The sequence below is a fragment of the Crocodylus siamensis genome, chromosome 4, assembly GCF_052110815.1.
Source record: "Crocodylus siamensis isolate JL-2025a chromosome 4, ASM5211081v1, whole genome shotgun sequence".
NCBI classification, from domain to species: Eukaryota; Metazoa; Chordata; order Crocodylia; family Crocodylidae; genus Crocodylus; species Crocodylus siamensis.
The window spans coordinates 63,828,066-63,844,500 of NC_143398.1; the positions used below are offsets into that span (position 1 = coordinate 63,828,066).

At 45.4% G+C, this 16,435-nt stretch overlaps 1 protein-coding gene across 3 annotated transcripts in view; it reads left to right on the forward strand.

The window, feature by feature from the left end:
- The first annotated feature begins 8,109 nt into the window (after positions 1-8,109).
- SRGAP1 (SLIT-ROBO Rho GTPase activating protein 1) overlaps positions 8,110-16,435 on the forward strand; it is a 229,566-nt gene continuing 221,240 nt past the window's right edge. For all 3 annotated transcript variants that reach the window (XM_090042433.1, XM_090042431.1, XM_090042432.1), the window contains exon 1: positions 8,110-8,493. Coding sequence is in view for 2 of the 3 variants with exons in the window: in XM_090042431.1 (XP_089898557.1) it covers positions 8,427-8,493 (67 nt within the window). In the remaining variant the exon portion in view is untranslated. The remainder of the gene's footprint in view (positions 8,494-16,435) is intronic.

Sequence of the window (16,435 nt, forward strand, 5' to 3'; positions counted from 1 at the left end):
CGTCTTCCCATAGGTACCAGGCTTCCATTTGAACAGGGTACTTGCTTTCCAAATTTTCTTGGAGATGTTTGAGGATATGATGATCCTATGACGCATCTCAGGGCCAGCGCAATCTGGGGTCACCATTGGTATACCGGTTTCATTTTATTAAGTACTGCGTTGACCGGGACCCATATTTCAGATACATAAACTGGGTGGGATCCCACAGCAGGACCTTACAGGTCCTGCTACCCATTGTCACGCCTAGGACTTAATGACGCTGAAACAAGCAGGTACTCACCTGGCCAGGGATTTTTCCAGAGCCAAACAGACGGATGGTAGATCAGGGTCCAGGGTGCGGAGGCCGCAGAGCTGAAGAACTGAGTCAAGGATAGCCTTCTCGGAGCAACAGAGTTGAAGTGCCAAGACAAGGGTTCTACTCGAGGCGGTCTGTGTGAGGACACATCCTAGACGAGCCCCCAAGATGATGAGGAAATTCAGACAGGATCACTGTTTGGCTATCAGAAGCACTTTATTTTGCATGGCCATGGGAGAACAGCAAGGGGCAGCTCGTTCTCAACAAAAACAAAGCACAGACTTCTTTATATACTGATAAATCACATACAGATCAGCCCCCTCGTAACATACTCTTGGCAGTCTGACAGCGACTCATCTTGCTGAACCAGGCGCGTTTTCTCCTGATAAGCTTATCCTGAAGGCCACTGTGTTGTTCTCGCTTGGCCTTCACCAAAATCTCCCACCCTATCTCGACACGTATACACTCCTTTCAGTACTTTTCCATTCCTCATCACCCTCTGGCCTTCCTCCTGGGGGTGTGGTGGTGCTGGGCAACTCTATGCCTGGGAGGGTGCTTCTCTGTAGGCATGCCCTGCAAAAGGGGCAGCCCTTGTTTCTGGTCTCTGGCTGAGTGGCCTGTGCCTTGTGTTTCAGGCCCAGAAGGTTGTGAGCCCAAGGCTGGGGGTGTCTGTGGCCAGAGGGCGGTGCTGGCCATTTTTTTTTCCCCTCCCTACCCCAACACATGCAAGCTGCTATGGGCCCCAGAACCAAGTGGACTAGTGGCAAGGCTCCAGGCTGGAAAAGTGCGGGCACAGAGGGAGATGATCCCAGTATGAGGGAAAAGTGGGCAAGGAGCTAAAAAACTTCCTTGGCTAAACAGGGAAAAACAGGGAATCCTAAGGGCAAAAAAGAAGGCTTATAGGCGGTGGAAGCATGGGGAGCTACCAAGGAGGAATATATCCACTTGGCCCACACTTGCAGGGAGACAGTTACAAAGGCCAAAGCAACTACAGAGCTGAGGCTGACAACACAAATTAAAGACAACAAAAAGTATTTTTTTAGCTATGTAGGGAGTAAAAGGCAGGTACAGGGCAGCATAGGACCCTTACTGAACAAGAAGGAGCAATTACTGACAGGGGGGACAAGGCTGAGCTATTCAATGAATTTTTTGCCTCCGTGCTCTTGAACAGGGGTCAAGATAAGTCTCCAAATGGGTTCTTAGATGGGCATCAGTTGAGGTCCCTTCTGACCCTACCATCTACGAATCTATGATAGTGTTCAAATACACTGCATTGTCCCTGACAAATGAGGAGTTACGAACCACCCAGGCAGGTAGCCAAGAAAATAGACTTAAATCAGCTGTTCTGTGAACAAGGGGCTTCCTGGAACAAGGAAGTTTTTGAACCCATATGTTTGAATCGCTGCTAGAAAAGATTGAGCTGGACACATTTTTTGTTACCTCTCTAATCTTCTTATTAAATTATACTTACTTATACAAAATTGACCCCCAAAATGCATGTGATTAGCAAACCTTGGTTGAGTTGGGTTTTGTGAATTTAGGGATTTGTGTAGGGGCTTTTTGGTGAGGAAATACAGAGGAGAAAGGACAGTAGAGGATATTGACTGAGTGGTTTTACCAACTTGCAGTAACTAGTAAGAAAGATTCCAAGATTATACAAGTATGTTGAAACAAATTAATTCAAATTTCGGCTCAGTGGAAGTCAATGGAAAATTTTGTGCTGACTTCAACCTGGTCAGAACTTCCCTCGTTAATATATCATCAATTTATATAAATTAATCCTATAAACCAGGAGTGGCCAACCTATGGCACGTATGCCACAAATGGCCTGGGCAAGCCCTGTGTGTAGTGTGATGGGCTAGCTGGTAGTGACTTAGCCCAGGGGTTTTGACAGTGCAAAAGATGATCGGAGGACTTGAGATTTCCTTTCCTCACCAATCTGGTAATGATTTGGCCCAGGGGTTTTGAAGGAATAAAAGATGACTGGAGGATTTGGGATTCCCTTTCCTCACCAATCAGGTCCCAGAGACTCACCCTCCGTGTCCCCTGATTGGCCCCCTGGGTCACCTGGAGGGGGATAAAAGGGGCAGCATGGCTGACTCAAGGGAGACCAGCTAGGGACCACAAGGAAGGAGCTTCAAAGAGCTGGCAAGAGCTGGGCTAGCGGGGTGGGAGCAGTTGCCCCAGAAGCACCTGAAAGAGCGGGACCTGCAGGCAGCAGTTGGACCCTCAGCAGCGCAGCGTGCAGCTGGCAGGAGAGGCTCCCCAGCTCCAGCAAGGATCTGAGCAGCAACCTGAGAGGTTCCCAGCCCTGCTTCCAGGTCCTCCAGTAAGAGGTGAGGCAGCTTGTAAGGCCAGGGCTCCAGGAAGGCTGAGACCCCTAGCAGCTTGGCATGGCACCAGCACTAGCGGTTGTGTGGTAGAGTTTCTGCACACCACGTGGGAGATCTGAGTTTAAGTCCTAGCTGTGGTGGCTTGGGGTGAGTGAAGGAATAGGGAGAAGTCTGTCTTGCAGTTCTCATTGTATTCTTCCTCTCCAGGTACCTAGGCCCTATATTCCTTGTTATTTGACATTTTGTGCTTTTTATATTTCGCCAACCAGTAGTTTGTTCTGCTGTTTGTGTTTTATGTTGTGTTAACCCTCTCTTTTGTCAACTGGATGAATATGTCTATGATTGTAAGTGTCTAACCTTTGTTGAATCCTGCCCCCTCGGGATGTTGTAGTGTCCCCTTATATTCCCTGGTTTATGCCTGTTATGTTCCCAGTACTGTTCTCTCATCAAAAGGTATATGGTTATGTCCCCATTAGTGATCTGGCTCTGCTCTGTAGGGGGGGACAGTCCCTACACCTCCCACAGCGCTTGTGCACCTGCTTTGATCCCTTCAATTGGAGAGGGGGTTACAGTAGCATATGGTATATCAGGGTGGGGCCAGGCAGTACATTGGCACATCATACCCGGAGAAAAAAGCAGAGAAGCAGACCAGGCAGGCAACACAGGGCTGAAGCAGAAAGCCAAGTAGCAGATTGGGCAGAGGACACACACCACAAGACAGGGAGCAGAAGCAAAGCAGCAGACTGGGGAGGAGTAGGGGATTGGTGTGGTGCTGAGAGGTTGCAGGGGTTATTTGTGACATGCCTGTCAAAAAGATTGGCTCCCAGTGCTATAAAGAAATGAGCTAATTGCAGAGGGGATACTCAAAATACAAGAGGTCAAAGAATCGTAGTGATGACAGACATTTTAAACATGTCTGAATTTGAAATGTGGATAAGTAGAGATGTTTAAATCATAAAATCATAGAGAAATAGGGCTGAAAAGGATCTTCCAAGGATCATTCCTATCCAAAACATCCCATGCAAACTATAATCTAAACTCTACATAGGTTGTGCTGTAATGCTCATCTCAGAATTTTTTCCTGTCAACCGTGTAGTTATGTGCCAAACTAAGCATCCAAATACAAGATGATAATTTTGGTGGGGTTACCATATCTGAACATTAAGTTTGGTGACACAGCAGTAACTGAGATGGGCTTGAAATAAAAAACTTGATCTGAATTTCTGGGGTTTGCATTCTCTTCTTTTAGCTTAGCTGCTTCTGTGACAAGTTAGTAGTCTGCGTTAGACTCTGTTCCCCCACACATATCCCAAGGTGAAATCCTAGCCTTGCCAAACTCAGTAGCAAAACTCATAGGCCAGGATTTCTTTGCCAGTGCTGGAGTGTAAACATACCAAGCAATAAATGCCTCACTCAGCGAGATGGAAAAGAACCCTATAGATAAATGACAGCATTTTCCTGAATTACACCCATTTTCAAGTCATTACAATTTTATTTTTATAAATGTTCATTTTCTCTGTGACAAGTACCAAACAAGCTGTCCCAACTTAATACTGCTCCTAGACTCACCATTTTTGCTATAATAAGCAAATGCTTTCTTGTTTCAGTGAAAGCATTGCTCCTTGAGATGCCATGTCCAACAGTAAGATGACTGAGTCATTCCAAGGCATAGTTAATTATTTCTGTCTTCAATCTAAAGAAAATTAGTGCAGGGTTTTGTCATTTCAGGAGCTGATGTGTTTCAATTATGGGTTACACAGAGTATATCTTAGTGATACTCCAGAAAGAGCAGTCAGTTATAGGGTCTATTTTTATTAGTGCCACAAGAAAGCAAGAACTGCAACAGCTCATCAGGATGTGAAAATGAAACACAATAATGACATTCTCAGGCAAACAGAAACCAAAAAGCCATGTGGCTTTTTTTCTCCTTTTTGCATTTATATTCATAAGGTATTGTAGGAGATACCGTCTATTTAAACAGATCTTTGCTTTACCATACATAATTAAAAATCCCCCAACGCTCTATTACTCTATGCTGTACATTCAGGTGGAAAATAAGAACACAGTATAAAAGTACTGTACCATAATTCTACTTCTGCAGTACCCTACTCAATTTGTATTAGTAATACAATAGTGTTGAACTGCAACATATGTTCTTTCAATCAGCTTTATCATAATGCTTAAAATATACGCTTTCCAAAGATTTAAGCATGCTTTTCAAACATTAATTTAGAGCACAACTACTGAGTAGGCAAGCATTGCTAGCTAAAGGAACAGATGGGCCTTTACACTCTCGCTTACACCAGTGTAAATCAGGAATAAGTATAATGATGCAGGGTAAGTGAAAGCAGAATCAAGATTACTGAGTTTATTTCTACATTAGAAATGAACCAAACCCATTTCTTACAAAATTAGTATGTATGTGTGTGCAAGGTACATATGTTAAAATACGTGTGTTAAGTTTACACAATACACTACTACCATTAGGACAGTATTCTGTGTCTGACAGGGCTTTAATTTATTATCCAGTTCATTTAAGGGGGAAATGAGGAAGCTTATTTTTGACAGGTAAAATTACAGAATGCTACATTGAGAAACAACCTAATCTTGCTGCTTTTGTCATTGATGGGAGTTTTGCACAGATGTCTGGAGGAGGAAAGCTGGGCCCAAAGGCAGGTTTAAAAAATGGAGATTTGTTTTTAAGGTAACACCTTTAGATTTGGAAGTTTACCTTCAAAGAAGGGCCTGTCTAGTGGATGTTTGTTTGTCTGAAGGCTGGGGGAGTTGTATCTTAAAAAACAAAAACAGAAAAAGAACACATTTGTGTACTAATCTTCTGTGCCGAAGGCTATTTTCTCTGTACCTCTATACTGGTACATGGTATCACAGAAGGCAGGGTAACATAAAAGCCACAGCTCTGTGGGGGCTTTTGCTCTATGATGGCAGTTTTTTGCAAGGGGCTTGCATGCAGTGTAAATCAGTGCAGAATTTAGCCCAGAGACTTTGAGTTCCCTCAAATATCTTAAAAGATGTAACCCACGTAATAACATGCAATCCTTTCACAATCCAGCCAGCTCATCCTTGTTGCCCTGGATTCTGAGTGTAACTCGGAAACCAAAATTTTCTCTGTAGCTCCCAGGGAGCTCTGACTCCCGGCTTGGCACACTCCCTGGCCTGCCAGGGAACAAGAAATATGCAAGAAGACGTACATCTCCCCATGCCCATATATGGAGGTGGCTGCCACACCAGCTGCAGAGCTGAGCTGGCTGAATGAAGCAGCAGTCACATCCACACGTGGGAGAGAGCTCTCCTGGGGCCTGCTACAGATTCTGCATCTTCACAGGCAATTGCCCTTTAAGAGAAGCATGCATGTATCTGCTTCTGCTTCAGCAAGCTCTATCTTGCCTGTACCAGACAACTTTGCCCATCCCTGCTGCTAGCAATGGTGTCAGTAGTAGTGTGGTCCAAGCATATTTCCCCATGTCATGAAGATCAGATGCATCACTTATACAAGGTACAACAATTTCTAGTGTGGTTTTATTCTCAATGGCCAGCTCCTTCTGCAATACATAGCTAGACCCCACCCCAGTCCTACTTCTGCCTAATGGAAGCAGAAGGCAGGGGATGGTCCTGCTGAGCTGCCTGCCAGCTCAGGTGTAACTGGCACATGAGCATCTCCCTTGTCTTTTCACAGAGAAAAGAGCCTGGAGGTCCTGTTTCTGTCATGATTGGCGCAGTCTTGAGCTTTTTTCTGGGATCCTGACTATAACAGGGGCTTACAGCAGGCTCCAGACATCCCAGCAGTGATCAGATAGGCGGGTGGGAGAAGCTAACACACAAAGATTGCTCAAGCTGTCAGACGTGAAGATAAGAAGAGCTAGAAGCTGTGGTTTATTAAACTGCTAAGCGATGACACTGACCGCTGTGACTTGCAAAGAGGGAGAAGACATGAAAAGGAAGGAGTGGGCTTCAGCAGCAGAGAAATGTTTGAAAGGGAATCAGATTGGCCTGCCTGGAGGAAATGAGCTAACTTTGTCTTGATCCCAGACGTGGTTGAGTTTTAAAGGGGGCTGGGGAACACAATTAAAATGCTGCTTTTTTGGAGGCAGCCCTGTGTTGGGAGATGGATTTGTTTTGGATGGATTGTTTGTGGGGGTGGGGAGGTTACTGGCTTATTGATTTTGTTTCCCTTGGACCTCTGGTCAAAGAAGGCATCTTATTAAAGTTGTTTTCTCTGGCTAAGGTAGGGATTTCCAAAAGGAGGGGGAGGAGGAAGAATCTGTGGGACCTTAGCTTTCAGAAATAGGCTCACACTGTGTAAGGCAAGCGTGAAGGTTGTGTGCTAAGATGGGCCATCTGGACGTGGCTACAAGCAGCCAGGAGACAAAATGCGAGCATCAAGTGTGTGTGAATGGAAATCGGGCCTAGGTGGGAACACTGAAACATCTGCTCTTCTGGACTCCTGTCTCTTTTGGGAGGGATAGCATTTATAGGTCCAGCTCGGAGTGAAATCTGCTTCAGAAACATCTTTGCCTCCAGGGGTTTGAAAGGGATGTTTTCAGTCAGGCTGGACTGGGAAGGAAGTCTGGGTAAATGAAACACCTGGATAGTGGAAGAAGAGGAGACAGGAGAAAAATATTGAAAATAACTAATGGTACTGAAAAGGTGGGATGGGAACCCCTACTGGGGGGAAAAAAAAATTCAAAGTCCGGTTGCCTTGGGGATGACAGTGACTACCATCTCCTGGTAGCCTCCCTTATGTAGATGTAAAGCAAAACTAGACGTCTCTAGCAAAGCAATAAGGAACCCCTATTAGGCCTTCCTTACTTCACAGGAACATGATTCATGAAACCAAAAGGGGGCAAATTTAATCCCCAAGGCAGGGGAATACTTCTTTTTTGGAAGTTCTCAGGTGACTTTTTCATGGCAGCAATGGAGCCAAGAGAGCAAGGTCTGTACAGATATGGAGGGATATCCACCTGATCAGGATAAACACGTCACCATTGTTCAGAGGGTGGAAAACCCTGAGGGTTTATAACTGCAGCTCCGATTTCTAGGGCCGGGATTAAACCTTCCCTGACTGCAGAGGATCCTATAACTTCCTCCTGCAAAGTTTTACGCTTTCCTCCCTAGCACTGGGTGACGGCCTGGGCCTGAGCTGACCGCTGCTCGGGTGGCTTTTCTTACGAGGTGGGGCTCAGCTCCTCAGGTAGCCGGCCAGGGCCAGGAGCCTCCTCCTGGGGACAGCAGTGATGGCAGCGGCCTGAACTTCCCCGAGGTGTCCTGTCCGCAGGCTCCCCCGCACCCGCACGTCCTGGCCCCTCTGGCCCGGGACCTCCCCCTCTGGCCCCAAGCGGCCCCGCCGGCCCCTTCACGCCCCTTCCCCGGGCGCCACAAGCTCCGAGGCAGCGCGGGGAGGAGCCGCGGGCGGGGGCGGGGGCGGGGGCGGAGGAACTTCATTGCCGGGGCTGGGAGAGCGGGGGCCCCTCCCTGGCGGGGCCGGGCCGGGCGGGGCTGCAGCCGGGGCCGGCCGCGAGGGGGCCCCGCCGGGGAGCAGTGGCAGCAGCAGCAGGACCGGGGCTGGGGCCGGGCGTTTGTTGTTGTGCCCTCTGCTGCCGCCGCCGCCGCCGCCGCCGCGCCCCGCCCAGGGCTGGGACCGCCTCGCCCGGCCGCCGGCGAGAGATGATGGTGCCGGCGCCGGGGTTAGCGTAGCCGACCCCCTCCTCCGGCAGCCGGATCGCAGTCACCGCCGCCTGCGGCTTCCCCGGCGCGGAGCGGGCAGGCAGCAGCGCCGGAGGATGTCCGCCCCCGGCCGCGGCAAGAAGGACAAAGAGATCATCGCGGAGTACGAAAGTCAAGTGAAAGGTGCGTGTCCGTGGGGGCCGCCTCGGCCCCCCGTCGCAGCCAGGCTGGGGGGAGCGGGGCGAGGGGCCGTTCGCGCCCCCCGCGCCGCGCTGCCCCTTCCCCGCCGGGCTTTGAGGCAGGGGCAGGACGGGCAGAGCCTCCCTCCGCTGCCTCCTGCGTGCTCCGTGGAGCCGCGGGGCTTGGCTGCGCTGCGGGAAAGGCTGGGCATTGAAAGGGACAATAGGAGCCTTGCCCCTTTCCGGACCAGCCGGGCTACAGCTGCCAGGGCGGCTTCTTACCTAGGCGCTGGTGAGGCCAGAAGCCCTGCACCCGGGCTTGAGGTGCCTCATCCCTGGGAGGATGGCTAAAGCCAGGAGCTGTGCCGCTGCTCATATTCCTCAGCCCTTCTTTCTTTGCCTGTTAGCGTCTCTCGGGAATTCCTCTCTTCCAGCGAACATATTCGTACACGTGCATTAACGACAGTGTCCCTTAGTACCTGCCGGTTCCCCGCTACTGATGCTTGTCAGTGAAGATGGAGGTGAAGAGCTGTTCCTTTTCCAGGCCAATGTTTTATGGTCAACTTGTAACATGTACTCCGGACCGCGGATGCAGACGTGAAATGCTGGCTGTTAAGTTCTACCCAGGTCTCTAACAGGGGTTTGTGTTCCCAAAATGACGCTCTACAAAAGCTTGCATTTGGGCTCTTGATTCTGTTATGAGACGTGGGTCCTGAATACTGCTTGTGTACATTCAGCTTCGCAGACTTCAGGAGCATGGGTGGGATTGGGACTGGTGGATCCAAAAGAGGGTTTTGGAAAACTGGGTATAGACCTCTGCAGCTGTGTATGCACTTCAGGAGTTCTGAAGTCCATCTGCTCTTGAAGGCCATCTGATCTCCTGGATCCTGCAGTGAGGTCAGGTTTTCCAGTGACATGGCTCTTCAGGTTCATTTGTCAAAACCATAAGCCTTCTATGAGAATTGTACCAGTCTGGTTGAACTTTCTCTAGGGAATATTTGTCAGGGTGGCAAGAGTCTGCTCCAAAGTAGGCAAAGCGTCAGAGGTTTGGTTGCTCGTAAGGGCGTGTGAGAACAAATCCTTCAACCATGGGGCCTTTGACCATTCTGAGGCGGCTTGGTCTCTGGGCTTTCACAAAAAAGCTCTGGAAGGTCTTGGATTTGTCCTGATGTAGAATGAGAACATTTGGGAAACCTCTCTCTTGCAGGATATGCAAACAGTTGTAGTTGTAACAGTTACCAAATGTGTGCAGTAGCTAACTGTTTACCACTTTTATTTTCCTAAATAAGGAGAAACTGCAGGGACATGGAGATAAGGGCCTATGCACTCCCCTGTCTATGCATTTCAAAAAAACCATGCTAATTTTTAAACTCCCTCTCACTCTGCCATCCTCCTTTCTAATTGCTGCTCCTCCATGCACTTGTAAACCGTGTGTATTCGGTACTTTGACTGGTTCACCTTTGTGATGTCTCTAAATGAATATAACGATCGTCTTGAAGCATTTATGTAGTGCAGTGATTCTCACCAGGGTCCCCTACAATCAATATTAGCATGGTTAGGTATGCAAATATCTACATGGGATTCACAAGATAAGCCCAGAGATTTCAAATAGGAATCCATAGTGTCAAAAACATTCTGACCTGTTGTGGTCTTTCTGAATTCTCTGCAATAGAAGAATTGCTCTGTTATTTTTCCGTAGTAAAAAACTGAGCGAAAGAAAGCTAAAAGCTGGGATTTTCTCAAGGGGTGGCAAGGTTCAGAACCACTCACATAGTAGGAAAAGCTTTGTAGAAAGTCCCTCTAGGACCTGTGGTTGTAGGAACAAACTCTTTTTCTGTAACCTGTATCATTAAGATATAAAGTCTGTCTTTCTTATCGGAACTCACTTTTCTTAATGTTAAGTGTTCTTAATGTTTTACCAAAGCAGAACTTCTATGCTAGATAAATAAATGTAGACACAAATATTCAAGGGTCAGAGTCTGGTCCCCAGTATTGTCTGTCTTGTCATGAGATACCAAGATACCGTAAAGTGTCCTAAATGAGTTGAGATTCCAAAAGGGATAGAAAGATGGATAAGTTTCTTTTAGTTAATGTAACACCGGAACATCACCTGTAAATTATTTGTCTAGTGCAGGGTGTTATTGGGGTGTATTAGGAAAAGTGGCATGGTCCAAGCATTTCTGCCTCCAGTGTTTCTTGATCAGTGTCATTATGGAGGGGTTATTATTATCAGCACCTGCTTAAGCTGCCTCAGGAATATAGGGAGAAAAAAAGTGGCAACCTGGCCACTTGCATTTCCTGGTATATGCAGAGCTTGGGCTCGGGCTTGGGCTTGGGCTCGGGCTCCCGCTCCCTTTGCCCTTTTCTGTATCTAGGTTCTCAGCCCAGTGTAATGAGATTTAAGGATTTGGGTCCTAAACACTGAACGTTTTGAAGCTACAAGCGTTCCAGAATTTGCCAACCTAATAACGTGTGCATTTGCGTGAGCCTTGTTGAAAGTTGTATTTGAATATGCTTCTGAGCAAGTGGGCCTCTATTGTACTTGACAAGTATACATGGGTGCCATATATGGAAATGAGGATTTACAGTGTCATACTTTACATATCTTGCTGTGTTGCTAATGTCTAATAGTTCTGCTTCTTATTCTAGGAGTTTATGGTGCCAGTTATTTCTTTGGTGGTGTGAACTGACAGTTATTGTAAGCATACACTTCTAGTATTATCCTAGAGTCATTGTTATAGGTAAAGTCCAAACGGGAACAACAGAAAACCTGTAATTTTTATTTACTTGGGTAACCAAATAGAAAGGGAATTTTTTCAGTGATACATGTAAATATACCAGACCAGTTTCACCTAATTGCACATCTGACATGAAGTATCTTGAGCTACTACTGATTCTACTCTGTTGTCTTTTAAACATGACTTCTATTAGCAGGGGTAAAATGATGAACTCTAGAAATAAGACTCTGTTCACCTTAATTCCTAAATGCTTTGCAAAGTTAAGGCTACAAATTTTTGTGTCTACATTCTGAAATTAAATCCATTTAAACAAATTCTTCCCCTGGTGTTAAGTCCCCGGGCTTTTTGTGGGTGTGTAACTTGTTGATTCATTGGAGGTGAGACCTATTGGCATGATGAGCAATTTCTATTGTATTGTAATTTTGATCTGTCAGAAATAGGTATTTCTGTGACATTAAGTAGCTCTCATGAGGACTAGTAGGAGTTTTTTCATCTCAAGTTTATTTTGATGGTAGGTTTTATAGATGGTCTTAAATTACTAGTAAGAATATTTGGCAGTGTGTCTTAAAGCTCCTACACTGGTTGGATAACTGAGTGAAAAGGTTCTGATGCTTTTGATTATCTCTCTTACTGTGGACCACACATTGCTGCAAGTTCTATGAGAGCTCTTGAAGACTTCAAAACTTATCTTTTCTGTTTGTTTTTACTGAGGGCAAAAAGCCTTCAAAAACTGGTGCGTTCATTTTTAAATAGATAGCATCAGTGTAAGGTACATAAAGGTACAGCAAAACACTGATCTCCCAAATCCTAGAAAATTCTGTATTTTCATTTTAACACCGTATTAAATGTGCTCCTTTAAAATGCATTGGGAGAAAATTCTACTTAGTGAGATTTGCTTTTGACTTTACCAACAATAGTATTACTCCTCTGGAGCATCCGAGAACAAATCCCCTTTCGTACCTCAGAACTATGCCTGGTACTCTTGAGCACCGAGACACGTGGCCAGCGCCTGCTCTGATTCATTCTAATTCAGACAAGTTGGAGCAGACTCAATTAATTGAGTCTGCTGGAACATGCTAATTAGTCTGTGCATCATGTGTATTCAGCATCCCTGCTCTTCAAAATGGCAGCAGGGGCACTTTAACTAAAGCTTGTTGAACGAGCTTTAATTAAAGTGCCTCTGCTGCCATTTTGAAGTGTGGGGATGCTAAATACACAACATGCTGTGGGTGCTTTAATTAGAGTGACTCCTTAAGTGTGTTCAATTTGTACTACATGGGATTCAGTATCATTCCTTCCTCCCCCTTCCCCCCCCCCCATAAATTCTGAATAAACAGTAAATTTGCAGTGAAGAAAAAAATGAAACAACATTTTGATTGATCTGAAACTTCATTTTTTATTTATTTAATTTTTTTTTTAGAGCTCTGTTTTGTGGTAAAGTGTTTGAAATTTAGGCTGGATAAAATAGCACTTTTATCACAGTTGAATGATATGTCAAGGTCATAAGGGAAGCAGTGCAGCAGAATCAGGAATAGGCATGAAGGCTTACAATGTTTAGTCTTGCACCTTAACAGGGTGACTAGCTTTTCTTCATTCTTGTTTCTATCTCTTTTTTTCAATGGACTTTAGGAGTAAGTGGAATCCTAGTTACCTCAAGAACATGTGAATAGACAGCCAGTGATGATGAATGTGCTTGGTCAGATAATCATCTTTATTTTTATACAATATATAAATAACATCAGTTCTTAATAATTGATTGTGGATATAACATTTTATTATGTTTATAATTCTTGTTTATAGCCATGGTTTTCTTGAACATTAACAGTTAAAGATACAACTTTTCTTGCTGTGGTTAAACACTATTTGAAACCAATGCAATTTGGATCCTATACAGTGGTTTCTTCTGATATTCTTTCCAAGTGTTCCTTCTCCACAACATTTCAGCATAGCATGATTTACAACCTTACTGTGCAAAGGTTCATTTAATGTCTTGCCGTTATCTTTTATTGGTAACTTTTTATGAACTAAAGTACCAGTTGCTAATAAAATTAGACTTACAGCTTGGTAATGGCTGTGGTAAGACAGAATGGCTTCTCAATTTTATTTCCTTCTGCTTCAAATTTTTGCTTAGGTTAATTTTGTTTTTTATGAAAATTGGTTCCCTTACTAATCAGAGGTAGACATTAGCACTAGAAAAATTTGGTCAGCAGTATGAAGACAGAATAAGAAATCTGTTGACCATTACACAGGCTCTTAGGTCTCTGACCATGTCCTGGCAGCATCGAAAGTATGTCTGTTTTGGATGGGACACCTCACTGGGATGATACACGAGCACAATGAGGAGCAACAACATATTGTTCCATTAACAATATGTCCATGGCTTCTCACCTAGGCATTCCCAATGCTACTCCAGTATTTAACTGGTTCAGTGTCTCACCTTTGGCCCCTCTGGTCTTATTAGTGGAAACTAATGTTGCCACTAACTTGTATTAAATTCATTTAGTTTCTAATCTGTTCTTACAGCTCAGCTTTCATGGAACAGTTTAGCCTTTCAGAGTACATTGTCTTGTTTTCTCTGTCAACAGCTTGCATAATCATGTTCATGTATCAGGATTCTTTGCGATCTGTGTGCTGATTCCCTTCACTTTCTTGGGTTCTGTTGCAGCATTTCCTCATAGCCAGTTTTTCTCTCTCGAGTCAAGTACCGGTCATAACTGTCTTGAGGCCTTTTCTGTGTTGTCTACCTCAGTCTCAGCTGTGTTCTGGAGGCCCAGCATTTGTGGCAGGCAAGTCAAATCACCATTCTTATCCCTTCATCTCAGGGTTAAAATGAATGCAAACTGTGATGGCAGTTCCTCTGTGGAAGCTGGGCCAGAGGTAGAGGCTGGAGATCAGCTCTTTGTATGGGTCACTTAACTGGTCTAGACTAACAATCTTCATCAATTTTCAGAAAGCAGAAATGGGGTGGGGGGACCCCTTGTCACCTCTTTGATTTTCCTACAAGTGTGGGATTGTTCCTATGGTACATTTTCTAATATCTTAATCCAATTACAAATGTCTTGTTATATGAGGCTTTTATTGCTTGTCTTGGAATATTCATCTGAACCTGAAGAACTAACTTTATAAGGATGTTTTTTGGGTTTTTTTTATTGAGTTTATTCTGCCTAATTTTTCTTTTTTCCCCCCTCACCGTTTACTCAGGATGTTGAGGTTAAGGAACCTTTTTTTTTTTCTCTCTTCCTATAGCCAGTCCACTGAGCAGTTGATTCTGGGTGAACTAGTTTTCACAAACTGAAGAAGATATTGTCTTGAGTGCCCTCAAGCCAAGAAATGCTGGTAGCTTGGAAAATACTTAAATACATATATGTTGGTAATATCCATGTGATAAACTGAAGAATTCTATAGGTTACTGCACATTATACTTTGGAATAATGAAATCATAGAAAATTAGGGCTGAAAGGGATCTCAGGAGATCATCTAGTCTAATGCCCTGCTCAAAGCAGGACCATCCAACGATATCATCCCAGCCAAGGCTTTGTCTAGCTGGGTCTTAAAAACTTCTAAGGAGAGAGATTCTACAACCTAGAGCCTATTCCAGTACTTTATTGTCCCTTGAGTGTGTATGCGCTTCATGTTGGCACGCAGTAATAAACCTCAGTGCCTATGGTGCCAGAGTTTATTGCTCCTGGGCATGCTGTTGGAACATTAAGCCAGGTCAGAGCAGCCCTGCCTGGCAGGGGACCTAGGGGGTCAGCCTGCCAGCTCAGGGCTGCTCCGACTTGGCTCAGCATGCTGCAGAGGGACTGACTGGAGACATGAGGATGCTCCAGTGTAGAGCTAGCCAGCAGGAAGCCCTTGAACTGAAGCACCCTTTTGCCCCAGCCGGCCCTGTCAGTGTTTACATGTATGCTGCTGCAGAGTTTATTAGTTTCCTGCAGCCTAATAGGGATGAACATGTAGATATGAAACATTTACTGAGGAGCTATTAGTCTACTCTGCAATAAATGTCTTATGTAGATGCATCCTCTAACAGAGAGATTTTCCTAATATCAAATCTCAACTTCCCTTGCTGCAAGTTGATATTGCTGTTCCTTATTTGTCCACATCCTTTCTGTAGTGGGGAGCCCAAAACTGGACACAGTACTCCAGATGTGACCTCACCAGTGCCAAATAGAGGGAAATAAGCACTTCCCTCTATCTGCTGGTAATGCTTCTACTAATACAACCCCATATGTTGTTAGCCTTCTTGGCAACAAGAGCACACTGTTCAGCTTATTGTCCACTATAATCCCTGGGTCCTTTTCTGCTGAGCTGCTGCTTAGCCAGTTGGTCCTTAGCCTGTACTGGTGCATGGATTTGTTCCGTCCTACATGGAAGACTTTGGAAGTGTCCTTATTGAAACCCATGTGAGAGCGTTTGGTCCAATGCTCCAAATTGTTGAGGTCTCTGAGTCCTAACCCTACCCTCCAACATATCTACCACTTCCCCCCAGTTTGGTGTAATCTGCAAACTTGCTGAGGCTCCCATCTTCCAGATCATTGATGAAGATCCTTAACAAAATCAGCCCCAGGACCAACCCTGGGGCATTCCACTTGACACTTGCTGCCAAATAGACATCAAACCATTGGCATCTACCCTTTGAGCTTGACAGTCCAGCCAGTTTTCTATCCACCTTACAGTTCATTCTTCTAACACATACTTCCTTAGCTTCCTTATTGTGGGAGATGATATAAAAAGAGGGGGTAAAAAAAGGGGGTAAAAAGAAGGTACCGGGTAACGTGGGGCCTCTGCAAAACATGCTAGGAAATCTGGTCATCACACCAGATGACAAAGCTAACTTATTTAACAATTTATTTGCCTCCATTTTCCTGATCAGGGACCAGGTCACCCCTCCCACTGGGACCCCAGCAGGCCTCAGGGGAGGTGCACCCAGGCCTAGGGTCAGTGAAGATCTAGTCAGGGAATTTCTGGAGGGACTGGATGTATTTAAATCAGCTGCTCCTGATGATCTCCACCCCAGGGTGCTGAGGGAATTAGCAGAGGTCATTGCGGGACCCCTGGAACAGCTTTACAAGCACTCGTGGTGCTCTGATGTGGTGCCAGAGGACTGGAAAAGAGCCAGTGTGTTTCCCATTTTCAAAAAAGGGAGGAAGGAGGACCCAGGAAACTATAGGCCAGTTAGTCTTACCTCAATCCTGGGTAAGCTTT